This window comes from Podarcis pityusensis (genome assembly GCF_964106645.2).
Source record: "Podarcis pityusensis genome assembly, chromosome: 1".
Lineage (NCBI taxonomy): Eukaryota > Metazoa > Chordata > Lepidosauria > Squamata > Lacertidae > Podarcis > Podarcis pityusensis.
Genome location: NC_138028.1, coordinates 133,181,079 through 133,201,758, shown reverse-complemented (window position 1 = coordinate 133,201,758; position 20,680 = coordinate 133,181,079). Strand labels below are relative to the sequence as shown.

At 42.5% G+C, this 20,680-nt stretch overlaps 1 protein-coding gene across 4 annotated transcripts in view; it reads right to left on the bottom strand.

Annotated features, from left to right (window-relative positions):
• The window catches only part of AGAP1 (ArfGAP with GTPase domain, ankyrin repeat and PH domain 1), a 320,069-nt gene that overhangs the window by 244,299 nt on the left and 55,090 nt on the right, over positions 1-20,680 (bottom strand). For all 4 annotated transcript variants that reach the window (XM_081016056.1, XM_081016057.1, XM_081016058.1 and 1 more), the window contains 2 exons: positions 18,271-18,412; positions 9,712-9,846 (listed from right to left, as the gene is read on the bottom strand). In XM_081016056.1, the coding sequence (XP_080872182.1) occupies positions 9,712-9,846; positions 18,271-18,412 (277 nt within the window). The remainder of the gene's footprint in view (positions 1-9,711; positions 9,847-18,270; positions 18,413-20,680) is intronic.

Below are 20,680 nucleotides of genomic sequence, written 5' to 3'. Positions count from 1 at the left end.
TGCAGACATACTGCCCTTAGTCATTTGACTAATTAAATTACATCAAAATATTGCACAAAGAAGCTATGACCTCTTTTTAATACAGCATATTGGCCATGACATAGTAAGGAGGATAAAACCAAAACCACAAAAGTCCTGAAAATTTACATTATCACAATAGAAGTAATTTGTACGCAAAACTGTTTGGGAGCAGCCTTCAGTCGGCATACAGTTTGGATTATTTATAAAATATGAATTAACAAATTTATGCACTTGTTTCAAGTTTTCACTATACAAGACTGAAAACTTTGACAGTACAAAATCATGCTGTATAGGTCATACTGTTTTACATGCATCCATTAATGCCCTTATAAAGGTTAGCATACCACACAAGGTCAAGCAAGCAATATAACAATATTCTTTTCCAGCAATGAGCATGTTGAAATGAATTATATTGGTCACACGGAACACATGACAACACACAGACAAAAGCAAGAACAATCCTTCTTCATTAATGGCACATCAAACTAATTCTAACAGGCTGAAATCATTAATGAAGTATCCTGAGGCAGAACAAAGTAATTACTACACTGTCCTATCAAAATAATTAGATATTTTCAGATGTTCCTGATAAAAATTGTCTTTAATAAGATTCAATATTATGCAGTAATAGGCACTGAACACATACTTCTGGTCTCTCTGAGCACTGGCATCATTGTATACAATATAGGGGTTTCTCTCCTCCTCAACAACCCCCAAAGAAGCGGGGCATTACTTACTTCCTAAAAAAAGCTCAACAGCTTTGACCTGAACCCCAAAAAGGGGGTAGATTACAGAAAGTTTTTAATTCTGCGAGTAGATCGCAGTCTCTTGGGAGCTGGCCATCCCTGCCCTATACAGTTTAGGATTAGTGGAAGTCAATAAGTGCTTGCTCTGAGCTGACCTACGTCTTCTGACACTCGTCTAGTCAGGCTCCTTTACCATTACAAGTAAGACCTTTCTGGTAGCGGCAATTCACCTTCAGAATTCCTTTCATAGAGAGGCTCGCCTGGCACTAATTTTGGTTCCTTTGCAGCATGCGTGAAGACCTTTTTTTATTTTCCCAAACCTTTTAGAAGGCAGCCCTGTTTCTGAAGGCAGTCCTGTTTAGGGAAGTTTTTAATGACTGACGTTTTAATGTATTTTTAATATTTGGTTGGAAGCCGCCCAGAGTGGCCGTGGAAACCCAGCCAGATGGGCGAGGTATGTATGTATGTATGTACAGTGGTGCCTCGCAAGACGAAATTAATCCGTTCCGCGAGTGTCTTCATCTAGCGGTTTTTTCGTCTTGCGAAGCAACCTTATTAGCGGCTTAACGGATTAGCGCTATTAGCGGTTTAGCGGCTATTAAAGGCTTATCGGCTTAGCTGCTAAAAGGCTTAGCGGCTTAGATAAAGGGGGGGGGAAGCGGAAAAAAAATCTCAAGACTCGCAAGACATTTTCGTCTTGCGAAGCAAGCCCATAGGGAAATTCGTCCTGCGAAGCAACTCAAAAACGGAAAACCCTTTTGTCTAGCGGGTTTTCCGTCTTGCGAGGCATTCGTCTTGCGGGGCACCACTGTATAAATAAATAAATCATCATCATTACATTTTTTAACACAGAGAATTGCTAGTGCTCTGTTTTATGAAATAATTTGATTAAATGAGAGCTTTAAATTTCTTATTATAATTGTTAGGTGATCTGTGCACCCCTAGTCACTAAAGAAAAAAAAGTTATCCTGAACACGTGTAGATCCTGGTCCATCTTGGTAAAGATATTTGCAAACATACTTGACATACATAAGTAAAAATAATTTCTCCAGTCTGTGTCTAAAAGATCCATGGCTTTTCAACTTCCATCATGAGCTTCATGGACTTCCAAAAATGGAAGTTTTCATAAACTGAAAGAAACTTCTTGACTCTCATATGTTATCAAGTTGGTGGTGGTGGTTGCTACTGCTACTGGTGCTGTTGATAATAATAATAATAATAATAATAATAATAATAATAATTCTTCAGTTTATTACCTTCCTGTCACTATCAGGTCCCAGAGTGAATTACAATTTAACATTCACTATTTAAATATTTTTAAATTACAGTCAAAGGAATAGGGTGGGTCTTGAAAAGGTATCTCAGGTATCGAAGACCAAAATAAAAGGTTTATCTTCAGCATATAACAGAAACTATATACAGTGATGCCCCGCAAGACGAATGCCTCGCAAGACGAAAAACTCGCTAGACGAAAGGGTTTTGCGGTTTTTGAGCTGCTTCGCAAGACGAATTTCCCTATGGGCTTGCTTCGCAAGACGAAAACGTCTTGCAAGTTTGTTTCCTTTTTCTTAACACCGTTAATACAGTTGCTACTTGACTTCGAGGAGCAACTCATAGCACGCGGTGTGGTAACCTTTTTTGAGGTTTTTGAAGACTTTAGTGATTTTTGAAGCTTTTCCAAAACTTTTCCGACACCATGCTTCGCAAGACGAAAAATTCGCTAGATGAAAAAACTCGCGGAACGAATTAATTTCGTCTTCCGAGGCACCACTGTAAAAAGGTGTCAAATGCATGATGTGTGCATGTCTGTATTTCTATCACTTATCTGTTTATTCCACTTGATGCCTAAGAAGCAGAGAAAGTTCTGCTGTCCAAAGGTGATGTTAAATGTTAACTACAGAAGACTTGTAAAGGTAAAGGTAAAGGGAGCCCTGACCATTAGGTCCAGTCGTGACCAACTCTGGGGTTGCGGCGCTCATCTCGCTTTATTGGCCGAGGGAGCCGGCGTACAGCTTCCAGGTCATGTGGCCAGCATGACTAAGCTGCTTCTGGCGAACCAGAGCAGCACACGTAAACGCCGTTTACCTTCCCGCAGGAGCAGTACCTATTTATCTACTTGCAGTTTGACGTGCTTTTGAACTGCTAGGTTGGCAGGAGCTGAGACCGAGCAACGGGAGCTCACCCTGTCACGGGGATTCGAACCGCCGACCTTCTGATCGGCAAGTCCTAGGCTCAGTGGTTTAGACCACAGCGCCACCCACATCCCTACAGAAGACTTGTAGTTTGAACTAAATCCTGCAACTTCTAGCAGCACTTCTGCAACTTCTAGGATAATCATCATCATTATCTGCAGCAGGATAAATGGATGTAAGAAATATAAAACTATTTTTTTAATCACTCATTCTGAAAGGGTAAATGTGGCATAAGAATTTCTCAGTTTTCCAAAATGAGTTAATATTTCACAAAATGTTACAAATCAAGATAAACTAAGATAAAGTGGCAGAAAGATGGTGGAAGACCCTGAGTGAGAGGCAGGGAAGTGGAGAATCTCCCAGGGTGAGAGGAAAGCTCCCAGGTGAGGGTTGGGAGGGTCTGTCATTTTCCGAGAAGGAGGTGAGCAGGGATGAATCAAGAGTTTACTCTGAGCAAGGAGCGATAGATACACTTGCATAGTTTCTGCACTTCAGATACCCTGCTGCTGACTTTTCCCACTCCTATTTTTTAGGATGCTGTTAGTAGGTATGTATCATGTTTCACCACTACACCAGTGATTGTAGATTCCACAGTGGTTGTAGAGATGGTTGCTGGGATGATATTGTGCATATGACATTGCTACTCAGAATTTGTGTATTATGTCTTGTTGTTGTGCATTATAGCCATAGAAATGTCTTAACTTTTTGTATTGTATGGATTTTATGTTATGACATAAATTGTTTATTATGTCCTACACTGTAAACCGGTTTTTTGTTGTTTTTTTTACTAAGGACAGTATAGAAATTTTAATATAAATTATGTCATCTCTCCCTTGACAAAGTATGACCAATGATGTTTCAGTGCCTAATTCATGTCCAAAGCCAGAAGAGCTCTGTATGTGGAAGGGGAGGGGGGAGAGACAGGACAGTGAATATTACATGTATTGGAGAGGAATTTCCACAAGAGGGAGCCAAAAGTTCCATTTCAATCCTAAAGCATTTTTTAGGAAAGTGTACTGCTTTCAATATAAAATCAATTGCTGACAATTCTGTGAATGTTATTTCATACTGGAAGTTGTCTTTTTATCCACTTTTCACTTGTCCAGATTATTTCCCAAGTCCAATGCATAAGGCATGCGTGCAGGACAGGTGCTACTATAAAACTGCTTTACCAGACAGATCCCATGCTGTACCTATCATCTGTTGACCCAGTCATCTGGAAGAGTGGTGGCAGGTAAATGCCGAAGTCTGTGAAGCTGTAGTGGGAGTGCACTGTATGTTGTATGTTGCACATACCTGCATTTTTGTGGGTGTGCCTGTGCATGCTTTGGAATATATACTTTGTCCTCTATGCAGTGAATAATCAGCACCACCCCAAGGTCTTTTTCAAGCAGGGAAAAGTGCCTCTGAATGTGTATAGAATGCATTTGCTTCATCGCATAACCATCTTAGACGCATGCCACCCTGCTTCAGGGTTCATAGAATCATAGGATTGTAGAGTTGGAAGGGACTCTGAGGGTCATCTAGTCTAAACTCTTGCTTTGAAGGAATCCTGCCCACAGCCTTCCCTGGGTGGGCTCAAACCACCAACTTTCTGGTTAATACCCAGACTTACTGCACCACTAGGGCATCCTAACTATCAAAACTTAAAGAAAAAGAGCCATACTGCTTAGAATTAGTATAGTACAATAACTCTCTCTCTCTCTTTGCCTTTCTTTAACTAGCCTGATGATAAGTTGGCAAGAGTGGTTGAGTAGTAAATATTTTCAGTGAATACAAAAATCTAGCTTGCAAGATTATGTTTCTGAAGAATATCAAAAACCGTACAAAAGTAGTAAAATAATGTGTTATCAGGATGAAAATTCATAATGTATGTGAGCTTTTGGGTTACACAGAGCTCTTCTTCCGGCTGGATGCAAGTAAAAATGAGGGAAACAGCCGTTTCTGGAAGGCAGGAAAGTGTTTAGATTTAAGAGTGGCCATATAAAAGTTTTTTCAGTCTAATTTATCTAACATCTTTTAGTCTGGGAAGCACTTCAAAACAAGCATCATAATAAAATGATGTAAGTAGCAAAATTCACTTTTAAAATAATGTAAGACTTTAGTACACAAAGGCAGGATCTGAGAAGCAAATTATGAGGGTGTTATTGATGCATGTGCTCTGAGATTCCCACTTTGGAAATACAGTGGTACCTTGGTTCTTGATCTTAATCTGTTCCGAGAGTCCGTTCAACTCCTAAAACCATTCGAGAACCAAGGCGTGGCTTCTGATTGGCTGCAGGAGCTTCCTGCACTCAAGCGGAAGCTGCGACGGATGTACAGCTTCCAAAAAACGTTTGCAAACCGAAACACTTCCGGGTTTGCGGCGTTCGGGAGCTGATTTGTTCTGCAACTAAGCCATTCAAGAACCAAGGTTTGACTGTACAAAAACAGATAATCGGCTTCTCATCAACAAGTATGTTCCCAAAGGGGCTATTATTCAGAGGCACACTGTCTCTGATAGTGGAGGCATTAACGAGCCAGCATGGATGATACCCATTGATAGTCTCATCCTTCATGAATTCATCCAATCCCCTTTTAAAGCCATCCAAGGTGATGACCATTATGGCCTCCTAGGGGCGCACGATCCATGGCTTATGTGTTGTGTGGAGAGTTACTTTCTTTTGTCTACTGAATCTTTCAATTCTTAGCCTCACTGGATGTCCCTGGGTCAGAATGTTATGAAAAAGGTAATAAAAACTTTTCACCATGCCCTGTATAAACTTCCATCATGTAACTTCTTACTTGCCTTTTCTCTAAACTGGAAAGTCCCAGATGCCGCAACCACTCTTCATACAGGAGTTGCTCCATCCCACTGATCATTTTGGTTGTCTTTTTCTAAACTTTTTCTCACCCTACTCTATATCCTATTTGAGGTGAGATGACCAGGACTGTACACAGCATTCCAAATGCAGTTACATCACAGTTTTATATAACAACATATTTGCAGTTAGAATAGTAATAATAATTTTCCTATTTATACCCTACTCATCTGGCTGGGTTTCCCCAGTCACTCTAGGTGGCTCCCACAGAATAGTAAAAACATGATAAAACATCAAACACTAGAAGCTTCCTGATACAGGGCTGCCTTCAGATGTCTTCTAAAAGTCTGATAGCTGTTTATTTCCTTGACATCTGAAGGGAGGGCGTTGCACAGAGTGGGCACCACTACTGAAAAGGCCCTCTGCCTGGTTCCCTGTAATCTCACTTCTCACAAGAAGGCTGAACAATGGGGGTGGAGATGCTCCTTCAGGTATACAGAAACAAGGCTCTTTAGGGCTTTAAAGGTCAGCACCAACACTCTGAACTGTGCTCGGAAATGTACTGGGAACCAGTGCAGGTCTCTCAGGACCAGTGCTATATGGTCCTGGCGGCCACTCCCGGTCACGGGTCTAGCTGCCGCATTCGGGATTAATTGCAGTTTCTGAGTAAGCTTCAAAGGTAGCCCCACATAGAGAAGTAGTCCAAGCAGGAGATAACCAGAGCATGCACCACTCTGGCGAGACAGTGCACAGGCAGGTAGGGTCTCAGCCTGCCTACCAAATGAAGCTGCCCTGGACACAGAATTGACCTGCATCATGGTTAAATTGCAGTTTCCGGGTCACCTTCACAGGTAGCCCCTCATAGAGTGCATTGCAGTAGTCCAAACGGGAGATAACTAGAGCATGCACCACTCTGGCGAAACAGTCCGCGGGCAGGTAGGGTCTCAGCCTGCCTACCAGATGGAGCTGGTAGACAGCTGTCCTGGACACAGAATTGACCTGTACCTCCATGGACAGCTGTGAGTCCAAAATGACTCCCAGGCTGCGCATCTGGTCCTTCAGGGGCACAGTTACCCAATTCAGGACCAGGGAACCCCCACATCCAAAACAGTACTTCTGTCTTGTCAGGATTCAACCTCAATCTGTTAGCCACCATCCATCCTCCAACCGCCTCAAGACATTCACAAAGGACATTCACCGCCTTCACTGGTTCTGATTTAAAGGAGAGGTAGAGCTGGGTATCATCCACATACTGATGAACACCCAGCCCAAACCCTCTGATGGTATCTCCCAGAGGCTTCATATAGATGTTGAAAATCATTGAGAAGAGGATGGAGCCCTGAGGCACTCCACAAGTGAGCGCCCAGGGGTCTGAACACTCATCCCCCAACACCACTTTCTGGACACGGCCCAGGAGGAAGGAGCGGAACCACTGTATAACACTGCCCCCAGCTCCCAACGCCTCTAGACAGTCTAGAAGGATGTCATGGTCAGTGGTGTCCAAGGCCGCTGAGAGATCCAGCAGGACCAAAGCTTTCACCTTTGTCCCTAGCCTGCTGGAGATCATCAACCAATGCAACCAAGGCAGTTTCAGTCCCATGATGAGGCCCGAATCCCAACTGGAAGGGATCCAAATGGTCCGCATCCTCCAGGCATGCCTGGAGTTGTTCAGCTCAAAAACCTTGCCCAAGAATGGAAGTTCTGTTTCCTATCCATTTCCTAATGATCCCTAGCATGGCGTTCATCTTTTTCAAAGCTGCCACATCCTGGACGAACATCTTCAGCAAGCTATCCATGAAACCCACTAGGTATCTTTCCTGGTTACTCACCACCAGTTCAGACCCAATGGAGATATATGCCTTTTGCCTCAATGTACCAAACTTTACACTTGCTAACCATAAATTGCACAACAGACTTGGCTCCCTCTCTGTTCACCCCTAACTCTAGATTCTTTATGAAGAAGTTGAAAAGCACTACTTCCCATACCAATCCTTGTGAGACTCCACTGTCTACAATCCTCCTTTGGGAAAACTGTCCACTTATTCCTACTCTCTATTTCCTGTTTCTTAACCAGTTACTGACCCACAACAGGACCTCTGATCTTATTTCAGGACTGCTAAGCTTATACAGGAGTGTTTGGTGAATGGGCAACAGTTTGACCTTAAGTCAATATCCCTGACAGTGTTTTGAGCAGGGGTTGGCAACGTGTGGCCCATGGGCTGGATGCAGCCCATGAAGACTGTTTTACTGGCCCACGAGCCGCCCCTGAACCGAGCCGCCCACTCAGTGAGTCCCCCATGCACTGTGCTAAACCGGTGCAACACCGTGCGGAGACTCAAGCGGTACCAAAAATTGCGTCTGTACCCACGCAGATCATGTCTGTGCATGTCCAGATGCCGAAAATTGCTTCTGCGCAGGCGCGATTTTTGGCATCTGGGCATGCACAGAAACAATTTTCAGCGTCGCATTCATGTGCAGACGCGATTTCCGGTGTCATGCTGCGCCAATCAGGCCCACGGACGATCTCTGTGGGAGTGATCCGGCCCATGGCCAGTAAACCTTGCCGACCCCTGGTCCAGAGAACTGAGACACATGAGAGTTGGATGGAATAACACCTGATAATGATTCTTAAGCATTCAACATATTAGATTTCATATATAGTACTCTACAATATAGTTAATGTGCTTGATTTCAAAACTTGTAAAAAGCTATGGGTGGTAACAGGGCTGGACCACCCATGAGGTGGGCAGAAGAAGTGGCACTGGAACTGGCGCTAGTTTCTGGTAAGAGAAAGATCTCACTGGAAATACCCACCCGATAGGCATCACCATGCATCCGAGGTAAGAGAGGCGGTGGCAGCAGCAGGTTCCTGTTTCACCTCAGGTGGCAAAACGGGATGTGCTGCTCCTGGGTTGGACAGCATCTGCACTGATAGTAAGCAGATTGTCCTGAAAGAAGTGAGCCAGAGGCAGCAGTGAAGCATGATATGCCTTTTTGTTCTTACCAGGGTGGTATATCTGCATGCGAGCTAGACCACTGCAGTCTGTGGGCACATGACTAAGTGCTCTTCCATACAAAATAATCCTCACCACATAGAAAACTAGATGTCAGAGAGAAATGGTCTCCCTCGACCTTCTCTTTGACTTCTAGATGTTGTTTTTATGTGCAGGGAAAATGTTTGCATGGCAAACATTTGCATGGCCTAGGACCCTCATACCTAAGGGACCGCCTCTCCTGGTATGTCCCACAGAGGAACTTACGGTCTGCAAATAAAAACATCCTGAAGATCCCAGGCCACAGAGAGGTTAGGCTGGCCTCAACCAGAGCCAGGGCTTTCTCGGCCGCAGCTCCAATCTGGTGGAACGCTCTGTCACAAGAGACTAGGGCTCTGCGGGACTGACATCTTTCCGCAGGGCCTGCAAGACAGAGCTGTTCCACCAGGCCTTTGGTCAGGGCGCAGCCTGACCCCCTCCTCTGGCAATCTGCACAGAATTTTGCTTAATGGTTGCCACCAATTTGATTTTAATTAATTTTTATAATGAAATGTTTTTAGAACGTTGGATTATTTTGATTGCTGTTAGCCGCCCTGAGCCCAGCTTCGGCTGGGGAGGGCGGGATATAAATAAAATTTATTATTATTATTATTATTATCATTCAACCATGAAAGCCTCCACAGTCTGAAGTGGGAGAGCCCAGACACATGTTTATAGATCTACAGCATGACTCAAGATCTATTTTTTACACAACTTGATTCAATTAATAAAAAAAATTCCTTTCAGCAGCACCTTAGAGACCAACTAAGTTATTGGTATGAGCTTTCGTGTGCATGCACACTTCTTCAGATACACTGAAACAGAAGTCACCAGACCCTTATATATAGTTAAAGGGTGGAGAGGGTAAGATAAATCTGAACTAGGTACTCCTTGATACTATGTAGGAAAAATTATTTACCATCCTGAAAGACTCTCTCCACATTCAGCCCATAGGTAGCACAGGTTTCATAGTAGGTAGATCTTTTCAAATCATTCGACAGTTTCCGCGCTCTACCATCATCAATGACACGAGGATTACTGGAACTTATAGCATCTACAAAGAAAACAGTAGGGTGATTTTTTTCCATCAAATACAAAAACAAGATACAAAATTTTAAACAGAATTTTCTGAGAGTACTCCTTAGACCAGTTTCACTTCTACTTAAAATTATTTTTGAATTCCTATTCTGAGGTATAGGAATTATGGAATTAAATGCATAAGCACCTAGCATTTGGACCAGTGTCTTGAGTCATGCACACTAGGATGCTTAAACATTATTTTGTTCATATTTACCAGAACAACCTTAAACTATTCCCATGTACCATTTTAAAAGAGCTACTGTCTGTGGCCACCACATGTTCATTCATTTCTTCCTTTCAACCCCATGTGTTTCTCATAATTGGACAGAATTCAAAAGGGTTGGTAAATAAAATGGGACTTTTGTGGGCAGAACAAAAGTCTGCATCCCCATAGAAATGTAGAATAATTTAGAACTGTGGCCTTCAAGGACATCATACACCAAAAGTGTGAATATTACAGCTAGATTACAAATAAGTGGAATACTTGATCTGATTTCAAAAGCTCATCAATCATGAATTCTTGTAGCTTAAGAGAAAACTGAGCATTAATAATTTGTTTTATTATTACCATGGGGGGGAGGGTATAAATACACATATTTCAAAAATTAAAGCAAGGGGTTTCAACATTGTTATTAGACAGCAAACAGCCTGTCTAGTGCAGGCTCAAGAGGCGGCTTTGTACATTATCAGCAGAAGCCACAGAGGAAGCTCAAGATCAAAGAGTTATCCCTAGAAGGAAAAATCTGTAATTCCCGTCCTGCTGGGAGATATCAATGCTCCCCACATGGAGGCAGCTTTGGCATTACTCCAAGAATAGCAAGAAGAATTACGGGTCATGTGGGTCTTCTGAGTTTTTGTAGCAATATGCAAAGCTAACCTTGCTGTCTTTTGGGAATCTTGTGTCCAAATCAACTGGATGCTTAAAAAAAGAAAAACATTGTAGAAACTAGGGGTGTTAGTCAGATTTGAACAAATTCCAAGTCAAGGTGCCTAGAGGGATTTTAGGCTTATTCAAACTGAGGTAAAGTGAGATCCGTACAAAGCTGAATCAGTTGAAGCAGAGATGATTCAGATTTTTTTTTAAAATCTGCAGATAAGCACGTACTAAAATAAAATGAAATTTAAAATGTTTCCTGGGTATTTTAAAAATAAACACTTAATGAATCCACACAGAAGTCCCTCTACCTATTTGTCTTTAATTTTACAGGAACTATCACAGGAACTATCCACTCCTAGGAGAGGGCCTACTATTCCTGCAAATTTCACCCATTTCTGCCAAAAGTAAACAATTTATAGCTGTTCTTTGATCACCCAGTAATGAGGAGGACCTATGAAGCACAACAGAGTGAGGTGGACTGCTTCCTGAGGAGCTGATTGGAGGTTTGAACCAAGTCTTGTGGTTGGGGCACATCCATATTAGAAACTCACACTACGGCTTCATGAATTTCCTTGTCAGTGTGCATTTTTTGGAGAGAAAAATTGATCTGATGTGTAGAGATCTTTCCTATTCTAATTGATTCAGGAGGGTTCTGGAAACTTCTCTGTGTGATACAAGCTAATGCAAACTGGAGGTTTCTAGCCAACAAGCAAGTTTTTATTCTGCCTAAAAACAGGCAGAAGGTTCCTGATGTTTGGGTTATTCCTTTGGAGAATCTGAACAGCTGATTTGGACTGGTTCTGTCATCTCTTTCAGACAAGGTCATACTGACTATAATAACAGGTCAGACAGAGTCTGAGTTTCACTTTTCTATCTCTCTTTCCCTTTGGTGTGGTGTTCTGTACATAGTATGCTTAAGTTTTAAGGTTTTAGTCTTATTATAAGTTACTGTAAGTTTAGGTTAAGTCTGCTGCAACTGGATTTCTTATGGACAGTGCCAATCTTGAATGTATGGATTTGTGACCACTATGCTCATTTACCTCCAGTAGCAGTAGTAAACTCTGTTGCATGAAATACAATTGCCTCTGGTCTATTTTTTGGGAATCCTGCAACGTGTTTAAGTTTTTACTCTGCTAACTATACGTTGAAGTTTTGCTCTGGATCAATATTGAGTAGAATTCTTGTCACTCCTCTCTCATGAAGGCTGTGCTTGGGAACTGCACTTTTCAGAACAGACTTATTGATATTTGAAGAAAGGAGACATCAATAGCCTTGCAAAACTCTAGAAATTTCGCTTTTTGCTGCGCAGAACTGGACGTTGTTGAAGCTCTTATGACAACAAACACAAAGTCATTTCTCATCCTCTGATCCCGAATTCAACTTATTTGCTACCCTCCCTACATGCTAATAAGATCTTGCCTAAACAAAATGCAATTTTTCAAATCCAGTCAAGAGGCTGGCTGAATTTTTTCCCTAAAAAATATTTATGATACTACTATTCAGGATTATGGACTCAACCACATTAGTCAAAAAACAGTGTTTTGAACATGCAACACCAGATGGCGCCAGAGAGTAAATAAAATTTCTATGAGATTTTCCATAGCATTTTTTCCCCCTGTTCGTAGATCCACCCTATGTATTGGTAGTAAAATGACAGACTGCAGCATGTATTTGTTTGTGTACTTTGAATCCATTCCCAATCTTTACAATGCAGCAAGCTGGAATAATTCATTTTGGTTTCACATAATCCTTTTGCTTTTGAGGCTAAGTGTAGGTCATTTACAGAATGAAATTATCCAAGATGAAGCATTCCTATATAGGAGCCCCATCTGCTTCTATGTCATAAAGGGTATCAACTGGAAGAGCTCATTTTTCCTCAGATGGTCCCTCTGAGGGGTTTTAGATATAACTCAAATTTATAGCTGAGATGAACTAAGAAGAAATTAGACAAAGGATCCAGTTGAAATTTTAAAAGAATCTATATTTTCATTAACTATCTAGTGAAGATTTTATTAATTCAACTATTTCATCTGAATAGAACCACTATTACATAAATATTTGGCACAACCACTTTAATCAGCTAAATTGTAATCTACACATTATTAATCTAAACCAGTCATGTCCAAAGTCTGACCCGCGGGCCAGTTGTGGCCCGTGTTCCTGTTTAATATGGCCCCACAGGTAATTTGGCAAAATCTATCTGTTGTGGCCCCCAGTGAAGCCCCGAGTGCCTCTCAGGACCCCTGGGATCTCTGAGTCTTTCAACGCCGTGGGACTGCACGTCCTCAGTCTGTGTTCTCACAATCTCTTGGACATCACAGGATTTGGTGCGTTCCTTTTCCCTGTGCTGTGTCTTCACCACACACAGTCACAAAGGCAGGCAATTCATCTTTGCTGCAGCTGAAGAGAACCTGCACTTTCCATCTTTATTCAGGACAGGGGACAATAGACAATAGTGCAGAAGAGTGCATAAAGCTAAAAGTAAAAAGATCAAAGTTTATTACATGAGGCTACAAGACGCTGCCTCCAGACACTACCCCTCACTTGTGACCCACCAGCATTTAGCACTGTACATTACAGTGTAACTTCATTTGGAAGAGATCTCTGGCGAATTCTTGTTGGCACTGGAACTGCGCTCACATGATCTCTTCCCCTTCTGGCCAATTTCTAAAATGGCGACTGTAAATAAGAGAAGGAAAGTTGGCAGTGAGGGCCCCCGCTTCCAGGACAGGTGGAAAGTGGAATATTTCTTCAATGAATTACGGAATCACTGTGTTTGTCTGATATATCAAGAGACTGTGGCTGTTTATAAGGAATTTAATGTCAAGAGAAACTACCAGTCGAGACATAGCACATACAACAAGCTAACAGGGCATGAACGCAGTGAAAAGTGTAAGCAACTTGAAGCTGTTTTAATGTCAGAACAGAGATTTTTCACAAGAGCCCATTAGTCAAATGAAAATGCCACTAGGGCGAGCTATGAGGTGGCAACATTAATTGCTAAAAATTGCAAATCTTTTGCTGAGGGTGAATTTATCAAAGAATGTGTTATGAAAGTGGTTGAGAATATCCATCCTGAGAGGAAGCAAGGGTTTGCCTGGCTCGTAACACTGTAGTACAGAGAACTGAAGATATTTCATCAGATGTTAAGAGACCATTGATGTCCAAAAGAGTGGATTTTGACTTCTTTTCAATAGCCTGTGATGAAAGCACAGACCTATCTGACACAGCTCAGCTGCTGATTTTTATGAGAGGGGTGGACGATGAAATGTATGTGACTGAAGAGTTACTTGACCTCCAGAGCCTTATGGACCAAACAAGAGGAAAGTATTTGTTTATTTCTGTTAGTTCCTCCATAGATGACATGAAAATGCCTCGTAACGAAGTTACTGGGATTATTACTGATGGGGCACCTGCCATGGCTGGTGAACGAAGTGGATTATCAACCCTAATCTGTAACAAGGTGATCGAAGGAGGAGGCAAAGCTATTAAACTCCATTGTATCATTCATCAACAAGTTCTCTGTGCTAATAATCTCAAATATGATCATGTTATGATACCAGTGCTAAAGACTATTAATTTTATTCACTCTAAAGCCCTGTGCCACCTCCAGCTGAATACGAAGATGTTTTGAATCACAACCATGTAAGGTGGCTCAGTCGGGGGTGTGCACTGCAGCATTTTTACTTTCTCAGAAAGGAAATGGGAGAATTCTTGGAAACAAAGGGACAACCGATGCAAGAACTATCTGATCCTATTTGGCTGGCTGATTTGGGGTTTTTAGTTGACATAACAAAGCATCTGAATGTACTGAACACGAGTCTTCAGGGGAAAGATGCAGCGGTGAACCAGCTTTATTCACACCTCAAGGCCTTTGGAACAAAACTGCAACTTTTCCAAAGGCAATTGTCACATACACAGCCCAATACCATACATTTTTCAGCGTTGCAGGAAATAATGAACAGTTTTCCACAAGACAGTAGCAGTGCACAAACAACCAGGTATGCAGCAGACATCACATCTCTGGCTGAGGAGTTTAAACGGCGCTTTCAGGATTGTGCTGCTATTGAAAAGGAAATCAGCCTTTTCTCCTTCCTCTCCATTCTCTGTTGACCCCAATGATGCTACAGATCAGCTGCAGCTCGAGTTCATTGAGCTGCATTGTGACAGCGAGTTACGCAGTTGTCACCAACAGCTCTCTCTTGTGAACTTCTACCGCCAACTGGATAAGAGCTGGTTTCAAGAGATTCGAACATTGGCTAAGAAAATGCTGAGCTTGTTTGGCTCAACATATTTGTGTGAGAAGACATTCTCTGCTATGAACTTTAACAAGAACTGCGTGAGGACAAGACTAAGTGACTCTCACCTGCATGACATTTTGCGAATAGAAACCACTGCCTTTGAACCAGACCTAGCCTATTTGCTGCAGTCCAGATCTCAGCTTCACCCTTCACATTCGTACAGGCAAGTTGTTGTTTTTTTCAATTGAGATGAATACATTGTAAAATCTGTTAATGTCAGTTGGTCTAAATCAGGTATAAATATATTTGGACACAACATGTATACCTGGTGTTATGTTCCTGTTCATATTTTTTTAACTTAAAAGTTGATAGACAACCTTTATTACCAATAATATGTAATGTACTTTACAATGTTCCTGACATATATTTCAGCTTCCTGGATTTTTTTTTAATCTGGCTTTCAGATATGAAAGGCAGAGTGATTTAACACCTGTTTAGATTTGTCATCCATGTGACGAAATGAAAGGTATGCCGTTTGCAATAAACGTTGCATAAAATTGTTAATTTGCATTTAATTTTAATGGTTCAAAGTATGTCAGGCAAAATAGTTGGCCCTCACGCATGTTCACTTCATCAAATCTGGCTCTCTTTGAAAAAAGTTTGGACACCCCGATCTAAACTAAGAATGTACTTTTTATGAGCTAATTAAGATTCTAAAGACAACTCTATAAACAAGGAGCTTTCAAACTCTATTGTTTAAATACAACAAGATCAATATTAAAAAGTTGCCTGGTATTGCTCACTCTTGCCTTAGCCTAAAGGTCAAGAAGATCAAAAGAAACTGGAAGAACCAGGTTGCACAATATTTTTGGTAATTCTCAAAGCTGCTCTAAAGCAGCAAAGAGCATGCCAAAATGTAAGATTTTGTCCTACTGAGCCACAATTCTGGCACTCCATGAACTGACAAGGGTATATTCATTTTCCTGCTACTGGGCAGCACATTCCCTCACACCAAGTTCAGTCTAAAAATCAACGTAAAAGAATCAAGAATAACCACTACTCAAAACTTAATATTTAGTGTATTGGAATATCTTTAGATACGCCCTGAAAGAGTGTGGAAAATTCACCTTCATTGTCAAATGCTACAAACAAGCAACGGACACTCGGGTTCTGTTCCACTTGTGAGCTTCCCAATGGTTGGTCACTGTCTGAAACTGAAGGTTCAGTCAAGAAGGTACTCTGCTTGAACAGAGAGGGGGAGATGCCTATAACCTATCTGAAATTCCTCTCGCCTCCCCCAAAATCAATTCCAGAGAGACTATGCAGGCTTAGAAGGGGTAACTGCCGTAAAAGTACAAGAAAAAGTACAAGAAAGCACAGTAGGATGTGGGGATCAAAGTCATTAGGATGCACTAAATAGAATCTTGCTCTAATTTGGCACCTGAACTGAAAACTTCAAGGTCTATAGAAATCCAATTTGCCATCAAATTTCAGAATAAAAATAAATGACAAAACACATCCTGTATATTACACTGGCCAATCTCAAATAGCATTTGCTTTATTGAGACTTTAAGCAAGGATGCAAATTAAATCACACCCAAGAGAGTTAATTTAATAATCATGCAACAAATGAGAGTTCTTCTTATATGCTTCAAAACAGTGGCCAAAAGCTTCTATGCAGATTTACTATGGTAACAGGGGGTAAGAAAAATCCAACATACGATGCTATTGTAAACACATAATCACATAGTACCATAATGCAGAAATGCCAAATGCAAATATGATTAATAAATTAGCTTTATTGTATATATTTTATTCGACTAAATGGCACTGGAAATTTGAACATCTTGGATTTGCATCTATCCAAAAAAAAAAAAAAAATGCCTATCTTGATGTTCCAGACCTGGTAAACATATTGTTTTGCCTAAAGTCCTAAACAGACAAAAGAAGAATGAGGCTCCTCATGAGGCCAGAGGAATATCGCCCGGCTGTGAGTGTGAAGGCCGCTCCCTGCAAGGCCCTCTCCACCTGGCCTAGGGGGCGAGGCCCACACTCACCAGCCCTACTGAAGAGTCTCCTCATGAGGCCGGAGGAACATCGCCCGGCTAATGTTTTATTGATTGATTGATTGATTTAATATGCTGTAAACTGCTTTGAGATTTTTATTAAAACTACAAAGCAGTATAGAAATAAATAAATAAATAAATAAATAAATAAATGAAGAAGAAGAAATGCTCCCAGTCCTCAGAAATTAAACATCACTGACCAGACATAAAACATATTCTGAATTAGTAATAATAATAATAATTTATTATTTGTACCCCGCCCATCTGGCTGGGTTTCCCCAGCCACTCTGGGCGGCTTCCAACAAAGATTAAAAATACATTAAAATGTCACACATTAAAAACTTCCCTGAACAGGGCTGCCTTCAGATGTCTTCTGAATGTCAGGTATTTGTTTATCTTTTTGACATCTGATGGGAGGGCGTTCCACAGGGCGGGCGCCACTACTGAGAAGGCCCTCTGCCTGGTTCCCTGTCGCTTTGCTTCTCGCAGTGAGGGAACCGCCAGAAGGCCCTCGGAGCTGGACCTCAGCGTCCGGGCAAAACAATGGGGGTGGAGATGCTCCTTCAGGTATACTGGGCTGAGGCCGTTTAGGACTTTAAAGGTCAGCACCAACACTTTGAATTGTGCCCGGAAACGTACTGGGAGCCAATGTAGATCTTTCAGGACCGGTGTTACGTGGTCTCGGCGGCCGCTCCCAGTCACCAGTCTAGCTGCTGCGTTCTGAATTAGTTGTGGTTTCCGGGTCACCTTCAAAGGTAGTCCCACGTACAGCGCATTGCAGTAGTCCAAGTGGGAGATAATCAGAGCATGCACCACTCTGGCAAGACAGTCCGTGGACAGGTAGGGTCTCAGCCTGTGAACCAGATAGAGCTGAAAGACAGCTGTCCTGGACACAGAATTGACCTGCGCCTCCACGGATAGCTGTGAGTCCTCCACACCCGCCCGCCCCCTGTCCCCCAAGAACAGTACTTCTGTCTTGTCAGGATTCAACCTCAATCCATTAGCCGCCATCCATCCTCCAACCGCCTCCAGGCATAAGAGTGTTTTACAAACAAAATCTTAGAACACTATTAGAAATCTCCTAGGTACTATTGGTAAACAGATCAACAAAGTTCTCTCAAAAGACTTACTTATAAAAATAAAAGAACAAGGGCCAAACAATTAAATGAAGTATTTTTCAAGGAAAGATATATGGCACATGAGACAACACTTACCCTGAGTACCCACAAGTACCATTGGGATTTCATTAGTGTTGCGATAGTTTGCCATACGGCTATAGTGGTGGTACACGGTTTGGAAGCTAATTTCATCCTCTAGGCTGAAGACAAATATAACAGCATCTACCCACGTGGCAAACTGCAGGAAAAGAACATGGATAAACAATTCTTGTTGATATTTTTGAAAACACCAGACTCTTAACATGAGAGATATTTAGCAGGCAGCACTTCTTTACATCTATATCCCATCTTTCATCCAAGGAGCTCAAGATAGTGTCCATGGTTCTTCTCCCCATTTGTATCATCACAACAACCTGGTGAGGTAGGTCAGGCTTAAATATGGTGTCTAGCCCAAAGTCACCCAATGAGCTGAATGGGATTTGAACCGTTTTCTAGGGTTGCCATATTTCCAAAAGTAAAAAACCAGGACACCCCAAAATTGTTGAGCTTTTCATACGTGATTTTTTTGGTGAAAACTCCTTATGTAACCGTTAGCTAAAAGCCTGTAATTCTGCATGATAATCCCAGTTAGGTTTCTCAGAGCAGCGCTTGGGGGTCTTGAGCAGCCAATCCTGTGCCACATACACACGGACCCAGCGCTGCTTATCTTGGCACAGCTGAAGGCGAAGTGCAATGCCTGGCGGGAAGAGAGTAAGCGATAGGAACCCTCAAGGAACAGAGGCCATAGCAACGTGGACACCATTTTCAATCGAAGGGAGTCAGACAGGAAGGGGGACCAGGTGCACCCACTGCCCTGCCATCTGGAAACAAGTGTCGTCTCGTTTTCTGCTCTGACCAAGTTCATCCGTCCTCAGAGATCTCATCTGGTCAGGACTTGCTTCTAGTTGCAGAAAGGTGAATGAGAACAAAGGTGCAATTTTTTTGTTTACTTGCTGAAGATCCAGGACAAACCGCCACCTTCTGGAAATCCCCCCCCCCCCCGGATGTCACTTCTGCCTTTGAAATCCCGGTAATGTCTGGGAAAATCCAGGTGTACGGCAGCCCTACCTTTTTCCCCCAGGTCCTAGCTCAACACTCTCACCAATACATCACTGAAACCAAGTGGTGACCAAAATAGTCAATGGGTTATTCCTTACGATCTAACCTGTCATCAAGTTATTATTCCCCAATAAAAGGTATATTTTAGTGACACAACACTTTTATGAATGTTAGCAAAGGATGCTACTCACCTCTGAATTGGGCCCTGAAACTAACTGGCAGCCAGTGCAGTCAGGCTAGAATTGGCATTATATGCTCAAGCCATCTTGCCTCAGTGAGCAAGCTGGCCACTGAATTCTGCACAAGCTAGTTTCTGAACCATCTTCAGAGGCAGCCCCATATATAACGTGTTGAGATAAACTAACCTAGATGTTACCAGAGCATAAATAAAAGAAGTTAGGCTATCCTTGTCCAGATGGGGCTTCAACAGAAATACCAGTCATATCAGCCAGAAAATCCCCCAGACCCATCTGGAAGCCCATTGCATCAATCAGCCTTTGAGGGTGGACCATCCTCATATGTCCCCCACCTCTGCAGAGGGGAAAAGTTGCTGGAATTTCAACAGGAAGTCATATGTCCACAACAAGAGACTAATGTCAAGATCACCCTCTTCCTGCCCAGTTGAGAAAATAAGGTCCAAAGTGCAGCCTGCCACATGTGTTGGTGCCAGGGACAAGTTGGGACAGCCCCATGGCAATCAGGGCAGCCATGAAGTCTTGAGCCACACTAGAGCCAGTTGCCTCGGCATGGATGTGGAAGTCCCCCCAAACCAGCAGTCTAGGAGTCCTCAACTCCACCTCTGTCAATGCAGGCAGGGGGACTACTGGGCACCAAGGTGAGAGGTAAACCAGTAGAATCCCTAATGTGTCCTGACTGTCTCAACTGGACAGAGAGCCTGGAGAGATATATGGCATTTCTATAGACCACTGCAACTACCCTGACCCTCAACTCTGCCCTGATACTGTACCATGTACCCAGGTAGGCATGGCTGGGTGAAAGCGTGAAAGCAACTGCATCCTGCTTACCCACCCAGGTCTCAGTGATGCAGAACCAACCTGGCATTCAACAGCAGATGCAGCAGCCACAGACCTAAGGGCTGGCTGATAGGAGAAGCACAGTTCCTTCGGGTGGAGGAGGGGCTGGCACATGGTACAGGCACAATCGCACTGCACCAACTTCCCCACTGCCTCCCCTCCTGGTAAGCTGCAGTGGTGCTGGTGATGGGAGCACAGTTAAGTGCTGCCCTGTCCCGCTGATGTTGGATCTCAGTCCATATGTATGTACAGTAAGAAACAAGGATACCACTTGGAAGGGAGAATACATAGTATGTAATCCTTTCAACTGTATCCACCACCACTAGTCAGTCCACAACAGAGGACTATCTAAACACATACACTTGCAGTCTATG